General features: G+C 39.5%; 1 protein-coding gene across 3 annotated transcripts in view; it reads right to left on the bottom strand.

Annotated features, from left to right (window-relative positions):
* The window catches only part of AK5 (adenylate kinase 5), a 281,830-nt gene that overhangs the window by 115,456 nt on the left and 152,127 nt on the right, over window positions 1-14,247 (bottom strand). For all 3 annotated transcript variants that reach the window (XM_037826883.1, XM_037826882.1, XM_037826884.1), the window contains one exon: window positions 9,278-9,354. In XM_037826883.1, coding sequence (XP_037682811.1) covers window positions 9,278-9,354 — 77 coding nt within the window. The remainder of the gene's footprint in view (window positions 1-9,277; window positions 9,355-14,247) is intronic.

A 14,247-nucleotide genomic window follows, 5' to 3' on the forward strand; every position in this document is an offset into this window, starting at 1 on the left:
CTACTTTGCTATGCACATTTACACAGATTATCTCTTTTAACTCAAATAGCCTGCAAATAATTATGCCCATTTTTACAGATAAAGAAACTCAGGCTTGAAGAGACTAAGTAGTAATTTGCAACCTGTATACATGGCACTGAATATCTGGCTCCAAAGTTCATGCTCTTTCTCATAATGGATGCATGTAGGAGACCATCACAGAGTAATACGAGTCAGTATATAATGAAGTACACAATTAAATATAATCAAATATTAAGACTTAAAGTATAAAACTCAAGTGCTTTAGGTGTTCAGTGGAGCAGGCAAGAAATTAATGTTTCATTACTAGAAAAGATTTCAAAGAAGCAGCAGCAGAATTTAAAACAATCCTGGCAGGATTGTTAGGATGAAATATTCTTTTTAATAAAGGGCTAGCACACATTTGTGACATAGAGTTATATTTTTAAAGAAGTCAAATACACTTCTATCTTCTGGCCATTATCCCTAAGTGCTCTCTGTCCACTTCTCTCCCTGTTCTGCTTAGAATCCTCAGTCCACTATCCCTTACACTTTACTAACACTCTGCTGTCTTTTTGTAGTAGATGCTTGGCAAAACTCAGTCACTGAGTGAACCAAACTATCAACCTTCTCTGTGTCCCATGGAAAGTTACACAACACTCTATCTTTAGCTCTTAGAAAAGTTTCTGGCTCCAAGAAGGCACTGGATAAATACTGGCTAAGAGTATGAAAAAAATTAAAAGGATTGATTGGTCAAAATAAATTTCCACTCACTAATTTCACATGGGCTCTCTGCTCAGCAATCCTACCGTGCTTCCTTAGTTTATTGTCTGCTGGATTCCACAACAATTCAATCCTCCACTCTCTTCAAACTCCAGACTCTGAACAGACGGCTTTGCTTCTGGAAGCCATTTGACAGGAACACATCAACTACCCACCACAACACACAAATCCACGCTGCTGCCCTATCCTTGATCCTTCTGTTGTGTGTCACTCCACCTGTGCTTTAGAGAAGCACCTGTGCTTTACAGAAGCTGTCTTCTCTCTTGTATATTCTCCTTTTCCCTAACAAGTGGATCCTCTCTATAAGTTTTTAAACATGCTTAACTGTCTTCCATTAAAAGCAAGCAAGCAAGCAAAACAAACAGGAAAATCTCTCCCAGTAGCTCTTGCTCCATAATTCTATATACAATGTGATTTTCCAGTCCCCTTCTTTCTTGTCCTCCCAGCAATATTTGATAATATCTCCTTGAAATACTGTCTTCTTTGGGTTTTTAGGATATCACTTTTTGCTGATTTTCTTCCTCTCTCTAAGCCTCTACCTACATCTTTTTTTTTTTTTTTTTTTTAATACAGCCTCATCTTCCTCTACCCAGCCTTCAAATTTTCTCCAGGCTCAGCCCTTGACCCTCTTCTCAATTCTGTTCTCTGTCTTAGTATCTCATCCACACTTAAAGCCTCAAATCCTGTCTATATGCAGATGGCTTACAAATCTGTATCTTCAGCTCAGATCTTTCCTCTGAGCACCAGACCTGGATATTTAATTACTCACTTGAATTCTCTACTTGAATGTGTTAAGGCTCTTTGAACTCAGCGTGTCTAAAATTACACATGTGCTCTTTCCTTACAGAATGGTCTTTTCCTAGTGTTCTTTCACCGTAAATGCCACTGCCATCCACCCAGCTGTACAAGATAAAAATGCAGGAGTTGTCTTCAACACCTCACTCCCCCTCGGCTCCCATATCCATTCCAACATGAAGTCCTATTGATTTAACTCAAAATATCTCTCAAATCTATCCCTTTCTCCCCGTCTCCTCTGGCATTCCAGTGCAAGGTACCTCCCACTGGTCTCCCCAGATCCATTCTTGCCTTCCTCCAATGTGTTCTCCACATCACAGCCAGAGCAATCTGCTTTCAAACACAAGTATGATTATGAATTATGTCAACACCCCCCACCCCTCAACACATTGAAAAAAATCTTCAAGATGATTGTATAACAATGTAGCTGACAATGGGCGACAGTGTGATTGTGAAAACCCTGTGGATCGCACTCCCTTTATCCAGTGTATGGATGGATGAGTAGAAAAATGGGGACAAAACCTAAGTGAAAAATAGGGTGGGATGGGGGGATGATCTGGCTGTTGTTTTTTTTTTTAATTTAATTTTATTTTTTTATTCTGATTCTGATTCTTTCTGGTATAAGGAAAATGTTCAAAAATAGATGGGGGTGATGAATGCACTAAGATGGTACTGTGAACAGTTGATTGCACACCATGGATGATTATATGGTATGTGAATATTTCTCAATGAAACTGAATTAAAAAAAAAATCTTCAAGGCTTCCCACTGCTCTTAGGATAAAGTCAAAACACCACACCTGCTCTACAAAGCCCCCATCCCACATCACTTTCCCCCTTACTCAGCATTCCAGCTATATTGGCCTATGCTCAGATACCAGTGTCTTCCTACTTATATATGCTAATTTACTCTGACTGAATATCCCCTGCCCCCCAACCTTTTCCAATTTTTCAGTTTCTCACACACACTGGTTACCACTTACTCATTTTTCAGATCTCAACTCAAGCTTCTCTTGTCTAGAAAAGCTTCTCCTTACCTCCCTGATACCAAATCTGCACATGGTAACCGTGTACCTCTTCTTTCAAGCACTTAACACTGTTTCAATTTTATATTTATTTACATGATTATTTTATTATTTTCTGTTTCTACTGTAAGCTCCATGATGGCAGGACTGAGTCTTCTTTTGCTTATGAATGCACTCCTAGCACCTCAAATAATAGTCTGACACATAAGATATTCTCAGTTGAGTGAACAAGCAAATTAATAACTTGAAGGCATGGGTATGGATGAAACAGTTGTGTAGTGAGAAAGGAGGTCCTAGGATGGAACTTGGAGAATACAATATTTTAAGGGGTAGGCAGAGGAAGAAAAACCACGTTGGGAGGAGGGGAAAAAGAAATGACCATAGATGTGGCATTAGACAAGGGAGCTAAGAGTTTTGAGAAAGTAGAAGTGGTCATCAGTGTCCTGGGCCCCAGTCATGGTAAGAACTATCAAATGTCCCCCTGACTTGGCAGTAATGAGATCACTTTTAAAGGTCTTTTAGGAGAATGGGTAGGCAGAAACTGTATTATAGGGCAGAACTGGAGGTGGAGACACAGAGGCAGGGGAGCTGAGTTCTCTTTCATCAAGTTTGGTGCAGAAGACAAGCGGGGAAGAAAGACAACATCCCATTTGGCCCTTCTGTGACACTTTCCATGTTGGCCATCCCTTCTTTCTTCAAAGTGTGGGTGGGGGGTGGTAGGTAAAGCACTCCAGCGATAAGAGCCTTGAGAAAGATAAAGCATGACCAATTAATGAAGCAAGGTATTGGGGGAGAACAGGGCACAGGGGATCAAGAACTTGGGTGGAAGTTGAGCCTGAAGACAGTCCACCTGCTTCCCCTACTGCAGCTGGCTGAGTGGACGCAGGTACAGATAAGCTCAGGGTGCAGTGGAGGGAAATCATGTGAACTAGGTCTGTGCCAGGAAACTGTTGCCAGAGAGACACCTAAGGCAGAAATCAATGATGGTAATTTAAGTGCAGATTTCAAAAACTAAAATCAACAAAATGTCATAAACTTCTACTTTCATTATCAGTACAAAGCAAGAGGAAATGATTGAGATGATGTAAGTGTGCACTCTGCTTTCTAAACTGATACTGGAAACACGTATTGTCACCTGGCAGATATGTCCAGCATTTGGGTATGGTTTTCATGAAGTACAAGGTCCTCGTTTTTATTTTCCAGAAGAAGTAAGTCCATAGGAGAAGAGATATTCTGTGTCCCTGTTCTCCAATGAATCCCCAGGGCCCAGAACAGTGCCTAACCAACCACAGGTGCTCGGTCTACATTTGGTAAATGAATGAATGAAGGATGGTTTCTTTAGGAATAACTACTACCTGTTCCCAACCCAAACCCATTCATCATTTTCTAGCATGACCTCCATTGGACAGGACCTTTGACTTCTGCACTCACCATTTACCCCAGCACCAGCGCAGAGCCTGACACATAGTTAATATTCAATACACACTCATAGGATGAAAGCCTGTGCCCCAAGCTTCTGAGTTGAGAGCACTGCTAGCTTGGCCTATCATCTTTGGCCTATCATATTTAGCCTTATGGGGAAAAGTCACTACTTTTATCAATGGGCAATTGCTTGTTCTCCTGGATTAGCTGAAGCTGCAGAAGTGTGGCTTCAGGTTTTGAGAACACAAGCTGTAGTTTTCTGTGTTGAGCAAACGTTCATAGTGAGTGAGAAAGTATACAGGGGAACAGCAGGCATTCTCCACGGTGTGGCCTTTGTCAACCTGGTGCCATTTTCAGATTCAGCATGTGGGCTCAGCAGCTCCAAACACTGCTCAGACAATTGGCATTCTCTTAGCTGAGGAAGTGGTGGCCTCTGTCAGCTACAGATTGGCACTGATTCCTAAAAAGCTCAGTCTAAGTAAGGTTTGGCAGAAGGAAGGGAGGGTTCTCACATTTAAGGAGCATTTGTTTTGTATGAGGTACCTTACTCTCCCTACCTCTTTTAGTTATCACAGCAATACTTTTAAGTAAAGTCATCATAATAGTTTTCTAGAAGAGGAAATAGGTTAAGCAAGTTATCAAAAAAACTACACAGTGAGTAGAATTACAATTAATTTGATTGGCTTTTTAAAAAACAAATATTAACTGAATACATGCCATGTGCCAGGCTGCATGGCAGACACTGAGGATATACAGAGCAGAGCACAGTCCTGCAATGCAAGAGTGTATTACAATACAGGGTCTCACGGGCCCCCTGAGATGGGGATGTAACATGTAATGAAGGAAAGGCTTCCTTGAGGAGAAGCTTGGTCCTGATGAGTAGGGATTATCCAGGACAGGGGTGATGGGGGTAGGGAAAGCCTCTATTTAGAAAAGGTATTATACAATGCACAACCTATTTGGCAGAGTTGCATATGGCTCAGTGTGACTGGAGTACACAGAGTGTTTTGTTGGTTTGTAAGGAATGAGTTTGGAGAGGGATGTGGGGGTCAGATTCTAATTTGATGTTCCCATGTATTATGCTGAGAGCTTCTAACTTAATTCTGAAATCCATGAGGTATCATAGAAGGGTTTTAAGCAGAAAACACTATGATTAGATTTGCTTTTCAGGAAGATCATTTTATCGGTTAAAGAGATTGGGACAGGGAGACTGGTTAGGAAGCTGTCTCAGTGGTCCCAGGGAGGAAGGCTGAGGGTGTGAACCAAGGCAGGAGCAGGGGAACTGGAGAGGGTAGAATCGGTACATGCACACTGGAACTGACCTGCTTCTTGATCAAACTGATGGAAGGAGGGAGAGAAAGGAAGGAGGCTAGAAGACAACCTTGTTCCTGGCTTGGGCAGCTGGGCGGATGGTGGTATCATTCACAGAAATAGGGAAAACAGAAGGAGAACAGATTTTGTTGGGGAAGATGGTGAGATTGGTATTGAATGTGCTGAGTTTGAGATGCACATGGGAACTCCAACTAGTGCAATTTAGTAGACAGACATATGGGACTAAAGTTCACCGGGGAGGTCCAAGTAAAGCTTAAATCACGGCTGTGACTGAGCTTCTCAGAGGAGAATGTGTGTGCTGACGAAAGAAAGGGTCACAGCTAGGATCCTGGTGAGCACTCACATTTAAATAATAGACCAGTGGAGAGAGGTTCAGCAAAGAAACTAAGAGTGAGTAACTGGAAACGTAGGGAAAGCATCAGGAAAGAGTGAACACATGGAAGCAGGTGCTGCAGCATGTGGTTAAGAGCAGACGTTTGTGGCCTAGGCTAGCTCAGTGCTCACTAAATCAGTCTCTCTTCCTAGGTGCAGAAGTAAGCTCCATTTTCCAGCCTCGTTGCATCTCAGTAGAGCCGCATAACGAGGGTTGCCAATATTCTGAATGTGAGAGTAAGTGATGTGCAGTTAAGAGAAGATGCATCTGTTTCATGCTCTTTTCCTTCCCATTCCATGATCTGCTTGAAGGTCATATATAAAAGGTCCTCTGGAAGGAAAGCGCTTGAGATTTCGAGTCTGTTATGGCAGCACAGCTTAGCCCATCTTTCCTCATCCTGGCTCTGAAGTCAGACTGCTGCATTTGAATCCTGGCATTCCCTCTGGCCAGCTCTGTGACCTTGAATAAGCTGTTTAATTTCTCTAAAATTAAAATGGGGATAACTATAATTTCTATCCCATATGGTTGTCTGAGGATAAAAATGATGTAACAAATGTGAAGCGCTTAGAACAACATAAAATACTTAAAAAATTTTAGAAGCCAATGGAAGGGAGAATGTCAAGAATGAGGAAATGGTATACAGCAGGGGTCAATAAGACTGTGGGCCAAATCCACCCAGCTGCCTATTTTTGTATGCCTGCCAGCTAAGAATGGGTTTTACATTTTTAAATGGTTGAAAAAAAAAATCACGAGACAATTGCATGAAATTCAAATTTTTGTATTCATGAATAAAGTTTTACTAGAGCACAGGCGAGCTCATTTGTTTACATATTGCTCATGGTTTTTGTGTTATAAGGACCGAGTTGAGTAGTTGCACCAGAGACCATGTGGCCTACAAAGTCTAAAATATTTATTACCTAGCCCTTTGCAGAAAAAGTTTGCTGACCCTTGTTTACAGTGTCAAACACAGCCAAAAAAAAAAAGACAAGAACTAAAGTGTTCAATGGAATTGGCAATGGATTATCCACCAGTGTGAACTTGATAACGTTTGTTTGTTTGTTTGGAGTGTAAAAATAGAAACTGGACTTTGGTGCCAAGCAAGTCAAAGTTGGTCCCTGATTCTACTACTTCCAAGCTCTGTGGACTATGGACTTGGGAAGTCATTTAACTTCTATGAGCTTCAATTTCCTCAGCTGTAAATTGGGAATAAACAGAGCTACCTTCTTGAGTTATTATAAGGATTAATGATAATTTATGTAAATATAAAACACGTGTCTGGCTTATAGTAGGTGCTCAAGAGAAGGAAGCCATTGCATCATTTAACCTGCTGTCACTAAAACTGTCTACTCACTTTTAAAAAAACCCTTATTTTTCATTATTTTTGTTGTGTGGTTTTTTGAGTCTATTCACTTTTAAGATTTAACTTTTTTGGCTTCCATGTTTTACACTATACGTCAAGTCTTTCCTCAAATCTCACCTTCTTAATGAGGCCTTTCTTGACCATCTTATTTAATACTACAACTTATCCTCCTCCCCAGCATTCCTAACTCCATTAACTTTCTCTACTTTTTCTTTTTTTCTAGTAGAACTTTTCATACATTGTAGAGAATTTACTCATTTATTACACTTACTGTTTACTATCCATCTTCCCCGTGAGAATGTAAGCTTTTTGAGGGCAGGAACCCTTGTCTCTTTTATACAATTATATATTCCAAGTGCTGAAATAGTACCTGACACACATTAGGTGTTCTATTAACATTTGTTGGGTGACTAAAAAGAGAATAGGTGAGGATTTTTTTTTTTTTTTTTTTTTTTTTTTTTTCAATCTTGCTCAGGACTGGATTTACTCCTTCAATAGGGGGACTCATTTTTCTCAATTCTGTAAAATTCTCAAACATTATCTGTTAGAATACAGCCTCTGCTTCATTCCCTCCATTCTGGAACTCCTTTTACAATATGTTGGCCCAATCATTCTGTCTTCAGTGTCTCCTAAGTTCTCTCTCATGTTTGATATTTATTTAGTTCTCTGTTTTATTCTAAGGCAATTTCCTCAGCTTTATCACTAAGTCTTTTTCTGACTATACCTAGTCTACCTGTTAATTGAATTTTCATTTCAATGACAGTATTTTTTGTGTCTAGAATTTCTATTTCTTCCCATTTCATTTCTACCTCTTTCATTTCCATTCTTTCCTGTACTTTGTCTCATGGTTTCTAATCTTCCCTTATCTCTTTGAATATTTAAAATATATCTTTGAATATTTAAAATATTCCTATTCTAAAGTCTCTTTCAGATTTTTCTGTTATCTCTAGTTCCTGAGGCAGGAAGTCTCCCATTAGTTGAATCAACTGGCTTTCTTATTATGGTTCACTTCTTTGTGTAGTCTGCAATATTGGATTTTAAGCTCAACTTCAATAGTGGTTGGTTGGCATTTTCCTCTGCTGGGCCCTTAAGAGTTAGCAACTGAAAAGTGCCAAAATTGTATCACTGGATTACCTGTTTTTGGAGACTGGGATGGAAGGCAATATACTGTGGCAATAGAAATGTGCTCTAAGTTCATGCCCACAATGCCACTACTTCTGTAATCTTGGGCAAATCACTCTTTGAATCTTAATTTTGTTGTCTGTAAAGTGGAGATAATAATTCTTACTTCCTAGGATATTGTGAAGAATTAATGCAATAAACAAAGGAACTTAGACCAATATTTACCATGTATTGTTTAATAATTGATAGAAATTATTATAAATACATGGTAGCTATTATACCACTTGTCCATTGCCTTTTCCTTGCTTTGAGATATGAAGGAATCAACTTCATGCTCAAGAAAATAGCTTCTGAATACGTCCAATCTTTACATGTGGACACTGGTCAGACCTATTTGCTTTATTTGTGACATTTATTAGTTGAAGATGGACAAAAAAATACAAAAGAACATGTTCACTTGGCTTTCAGCCATTGCCAAGGAGCACTGATGAGAGGTGGAGAGACATTTCAGATATTATCCCTTTTTAAAAATAAAGCCTAATTAGAGTCTTGGATCATTTGCCAACTATTTTGGATCATTAAAAAATATAGCAGTAGGGAGTGTTCTTCTGCTGAAAGGAAAATGACCCAGATACATTTTATTATTCAAAGAGAAAATATTTTTAACTTCTTGGCTATGGTTTCCTTGGTCATCAGTCCTTTACAAAGGTTAGAAATAGAAAAGCAGAGCATTGAACCTGTAGCTGATGTTCAGTAAATACTGTTGGTTTATTAGCAGGAAAAGATAGAGATCCAGGCAAATTCTTGCACAAGGGAACTTGGTGTCTATATCATGTGTCTTTCAACCACAAATCTTTCCTTGATTAACTGCTATTTTGGATTTGTGGATAAGGGAGGCTAAAGAGCCAAGGTTAGTGAATGAAAGCTGGCTACTATAATTTGTCATTGAATATGTTATGCAACCTGTAAAAATTTCATAAAGTGAAGATATAGCATTCTAATTTCATAAAAACATTTAAAGACTCAAATTTAAAACATTTAACAAAGAAATATTTTCAGGCTTTAATTACCTGATCTTCATAATCAGATCCTGTATCAATGATTTCTCCAGTGTCCAACATCATGGAAGGATCAAGGTCACTTGACCCTAAGATTAGGAAAGAAAACATTAGCTGGTAGAGGCTGTCTATCTATAGTTCTAAAGCAAACAATCTCCCACAGGATTTCCATGTTATCTTTACGGTTATATTAAATTCACAAACATTTCCAATTCTTTCCATCTGCCAGGCACTGTGCTTGGGATGGAGGGAGGAAATTCAAAGATGCTCTGGACATTGGTTCTGCCCTTAAGAAGAAGACCATCTTGTGGGGAAGAATTCATTTGTCAACAGCTACGTTCAGAACCCAAAAAGAAAGTGCTATTAATTTTGACACGTAGTGGAATGGTGGTGGAATTGGGATTCTCCACAGAGGAACTAATCTCTGAACCTGAACTTTGAGGGTGAATAAGAGTTGGCCAGGAGGAGAAGAGGTTTTGGGGTATGGAATAGTAACTGAGGTTGTAGGAACACTAAGAGCAGAGCACAGGTCGTAGAACACTAAAAGAAGATCAAGGGGTTTGTAACACAAGTAGCGATGAGTTTGCTCATCCCATGGAAACCTGAGAAGTTTCTCCTTAAGCCTTTGGGTTAACTTAGTCCCTGAAAGTGAGAAAAATCAGGTTAACCTAATGTATTAACAGATTTTTCCCTGGAGGCTACAGTTACATTAAATCACTTACCCATTAATCCTTAAGGCTCAAACTTAAGCCTTAATGGGGCTCCTGAAGCACAATTGATTCAGTGTCCTAATTTAATGACTCTGTCTTGCTGGGATATGTGTGTGTGTGTGTGTGTGTGTGTGTGTGTGTGTGTGTGTGTGTGTGTATCATCTTAGTAGCCTGAAAGACAAAATTTAGTGCTTCCCCATAAAATACTATGTACCTTGTGAAGAAACAAACCACCCCATGTTTCATTGTAAACTTGGCCTTGCCAAATAATTCTTAGTCAGAATATACAATGAACAATGTTTAATGAAGATGAATTTTTTTAAAGTCAAACATCTCACATATTTCTCATATATGGCCTTTTCCAGAGATACTGCTTTCTTACTTTCTCCCCAAAAGTGAATCAAAGTCTATGCTCACATAGTCTTTTCTTTTATCCTATCCCTGCTGTTTACTAAATTGACTAAGTACTAAGCCCATTACCAGATTAAGTATTAAGCAATAACACCATTGTTCATTGTGTTTGTACCTTTAGAAAAATTTTAAAGGGTGATAAATTTTTTTCAAAGTGGAGATACTGGACCCATCAAACCATTTTTGAAAAGTAAACAATCTAGAGTTGCCATGTATGGTTGCATAGGTTGAGTACAGCACAACTCTAGGTGATGCCAGTCACATCATCAGAGTCACCCTTGTAATTCCATTGTTAATAAGGTAGTTGCTAGAATGGAGGTGGGATGACTATGTACCATGCCATTACCAGAGTGAGAGTGGAGGAGTGATATGGGAGACTTTAATTTTTATATATGTTTTTTTTTTAAAGCAGTGGGATTATATATTTATCTATCTTTCTATCTTTTGGTAGTAATGTATAGTGTTCCAAGATTATACACATTTTAGAACGAGCATATCATAGAATCACACCCCCACCCCATTTTAGAAAAGAGGAAAATGAGATGCAGAGAAGTTAAATAATTTGGCCAAGGTCATGCCGAAAGTGAGTGAGATCAAAGACACAACCCATGGCTTTCATTTCTCTTTCTAACATACACCACCGATTCCAAATTCTAAGAAGCAGCAACCCAAATGACTGCATAAATATTGTCTTTCACCACAGTACTTTACAGGAGAGAACCTGGAGGAGTGCACCATCTCTTCTACATTCTGAAAAAATTAGGAAGAGTGCAAGGTTGATAAGAGGCAGGTTCTTAGTGCCTGCGGAAGTGGAAGAATCGGCATTGGAATCAGTCTCACTCTAGCAAGTGATAATGCTCCTCTCTAAGGGACTGCTATTGACAGCATCATGAAGAGGTGATGCCAATTTTATTTAGCTTTCATTACTTCCAAAATATGGATATTTCCTACCCACAACTAGTGGAAGTGAAGAGAGGTAGTTGGAGTCAAATGATGCCTTCACCTCAGCTCTATTTGGAGCGGTTCATGTAGAGTGAACAGCATGATATGAACACGAAGGCTTACTAAATGTATATTTTAGTTCCAGTGTCTCACTTTTTCTATTTAATTAGAAACTGTACTTTCAGTTATTTTTAAAAACTGTCTGTGAAGGACTCTTAAACAACCTGGTTAACAGCTATTACACAATAATATTTGAAAGCAGAGCAAGATTATTAGAAATCTATCTTCAGCAATGGTAGAATGAAAAGATCTTGGTCAAAAAATTAAAAACCAGTGCATATAAGGAAAAGAGACTGGCTTTCTTAATAAAATGCTTTGAACAGAAATTTTATTGTATCATTAAGGGGTGGAATTTCTTGACACGGTTGCTCTTGGCAACAGTATTAATATATCATAGGAGGCAATAGGCAAAGAGTATCATTATCAGCTCAGATAATGATTGAATAGCTTTCATTTTCTTTCAGCATTGGTGGCTTGGTTTGTTGAAAATGGGACCTTAAACTATAGCCCAAGGTTTGAAATACAAAATAAGGAGGTAAACATAGACATATGTACACATATTTGCCTTCTTTTGTTGGACAATTTAATGTATAAAACAACTGTTAATAATCTTGTTACTCAAAAAGGACACTGAAATTAGGACACTATATTTTTAAAAAGTAATAGTATGGCTTTCACTTTTCCCCCATTATGAATTTCTGAATTTCTTTTCAGATTTAAAAATATCCTTTCTATAGGTCATGGAGAAAGGTATGAGCTGAGATATACAACCCCACAGAGCATAATCAATGTCACTAGTTTTAGATGTAGAATGGTCTTTAGAAATATTATTTTCAGACTATCTCCTTAGATTTAACTGGGGAAATGATACAAATTGGCTTTAGAGGTACAAAAGGCTCACCTATTGTTTTCTGGGACAGTATTACAGACTTTTTCTCCTACCGCTGGATCTTCAATCTGATTTTAGGAAGGTCCTCTTCTCACTTGCAGTACCAAATAAAGAGACACTCTTGCAATGCAAGCTTCTTCGGCAGTGAAGGGCCTCTACGTATAAATAAAACTCCTGTAACTCTTTATCTGCCCCTCTCAAAAAAAACTCTCTCCCTTGTCCTGTCTCTTCTAATAAACTGTAAGCTACTTGAGGGTATGTTTGTATTTCATGTCTAAATCTGAGAACAAAACATATAAATTGTATGCATTTAGTAACTATATGCTGAATGAGTCTAAAAGAGTGAAAGGACATTTGTATTGTACCTTTGAAGGTCTTGACCTCTTTCATTAACCATCAAACATTAAATATTTCCTAAGTGCCAGACCTGCATCAGGCTCTGAGAATCCAGCCCTAATTCTAACGGGGGAGGAAAATGTTATTAACACTTTACATCAGAATTCCTTTGAGGAAGAGGACTGTATTTGTTTGGAAAACTCTCCTGGAAGTACTTGGGACTAGAAGGTGAACTTCTTGAGGGATCTTCTCACTGCTCTGGGTGAGAAGTGGAAAGGGGATTTTCCGGTTACTCCAGGACAGAGGTCGGGGAATGGAGGAAGAAAGAGAGGGAGAATGGAGTAGATACAGATCTAGGAAAATGGGGGGATGTTATGTTGGTAATACCTGGTCTCTCCCTATGACCCATCAAATCCTCAGCCAAGATACTAACTTAAGTATAGTCTTTCCAATGGGCCAGCCACATGCTTTGTGTGCATAACCACTTACTTTTCACAGCAATCCTCCGAGGTAGGTGCTACTATTATCCTCTTTTTACAGTTGAGGAAACAGAGGCCTGGAAAGACTGAGTGATGTGGCCAGATAGTTCTGCTAGAAGTATTAATGGAGACCTCCATAGAGGAGGAGGCATTGCAGATGGAGCTTGAAGGATGCAGATGTGGAGGGGAAAGGTATGCTATGAGTGATGGCATGGGAAGTCTGCTCTGCAACAGAATAAAATTTAGAGTGGCTGTGAGTCAGTGTGCTCAGATGAGTAAACCAGCTGGGAGATAAAGGCCTCCTATGGGTTATATGCTATGTAGAAGCTAGGGAAACAGGGAAATAGTGGTTAAAACAAACACACGCACAACCCTACAACTCCCCCACCCCCAATACTCTCTGTCCTCATAAAATCTTTAATAAGGGAACTAGATAGATTTTTAACAATTGTATATCCAATTATACAATCACAATTGTGATAAATACCCTGAAGGAGAAGTACAGAGCACTGTGCAAGGGTGTAATGGGTGGTGGGCCTAATCTAGTCTGAGAAATCCTCCTTGAGGAAATCACATTTAAATTGAGACACAAAGTGGGATCGATCTGTCTTGATGAAGGGTGGGGCTAGGAGTTGGGAGAGGGGAAGGATGCAAATAGGGGCAGGTATTCCAAGCAATGGGAAGAGCAGCTGCAAATGGCCAGAGGCAGGATTTGGTAACTGAGGCATTCAAGGAACTCACTGGGGCTGGTGTGGATGAGGGGAGGACGGTGGGAGGTGATGCTGTGGCAGTAAGAGGACCATTGCAGGAAAGCTAAGGATTTGGAGCCCTCTGTTTTGCTAAGACATTGTTGCCCAGCCTGCTAGAAAGTCATTGAAAGGTTTTGGCAGAGAGTCAGGATGATGAGAGCTGTATTCTAGGAGGATCCCTATGGCAGCCACAGAGTTCACGACAGACGGGAGAGACAAGGATGAGGTAAAAGGGTCCTGTAATAACTCAAGCAAGAAATGGCAAAGCCTTCGACGAGTACAATGGGGATAGAGAAGGAGATTCCCAAGAATCTGCCAGAGATTCCCAAGGCAGCTCTGAAGAATCTCGTGTGGGGTGTGAGGGCAAGAACATTTTTTCCATGGCTCTCTGGAGAAAGGTTAGGGC

The sequence above is a fragment of the Choloepus didactylus genome, chromosome 2 (assembly GCF_015220235.1).
Source record: "Choloepus didactylus isolate mChoDid1 chromosome 2, mChoDid1.pri, whole genome shotgun sequence".
Taxonomy (NCBI): domain Eukaryota; kingdom Metazoa; phylum Chordata; class Mammalia; order Pilosa; family Megalonychidae; genus Choloepus; species Choloepus didactylus.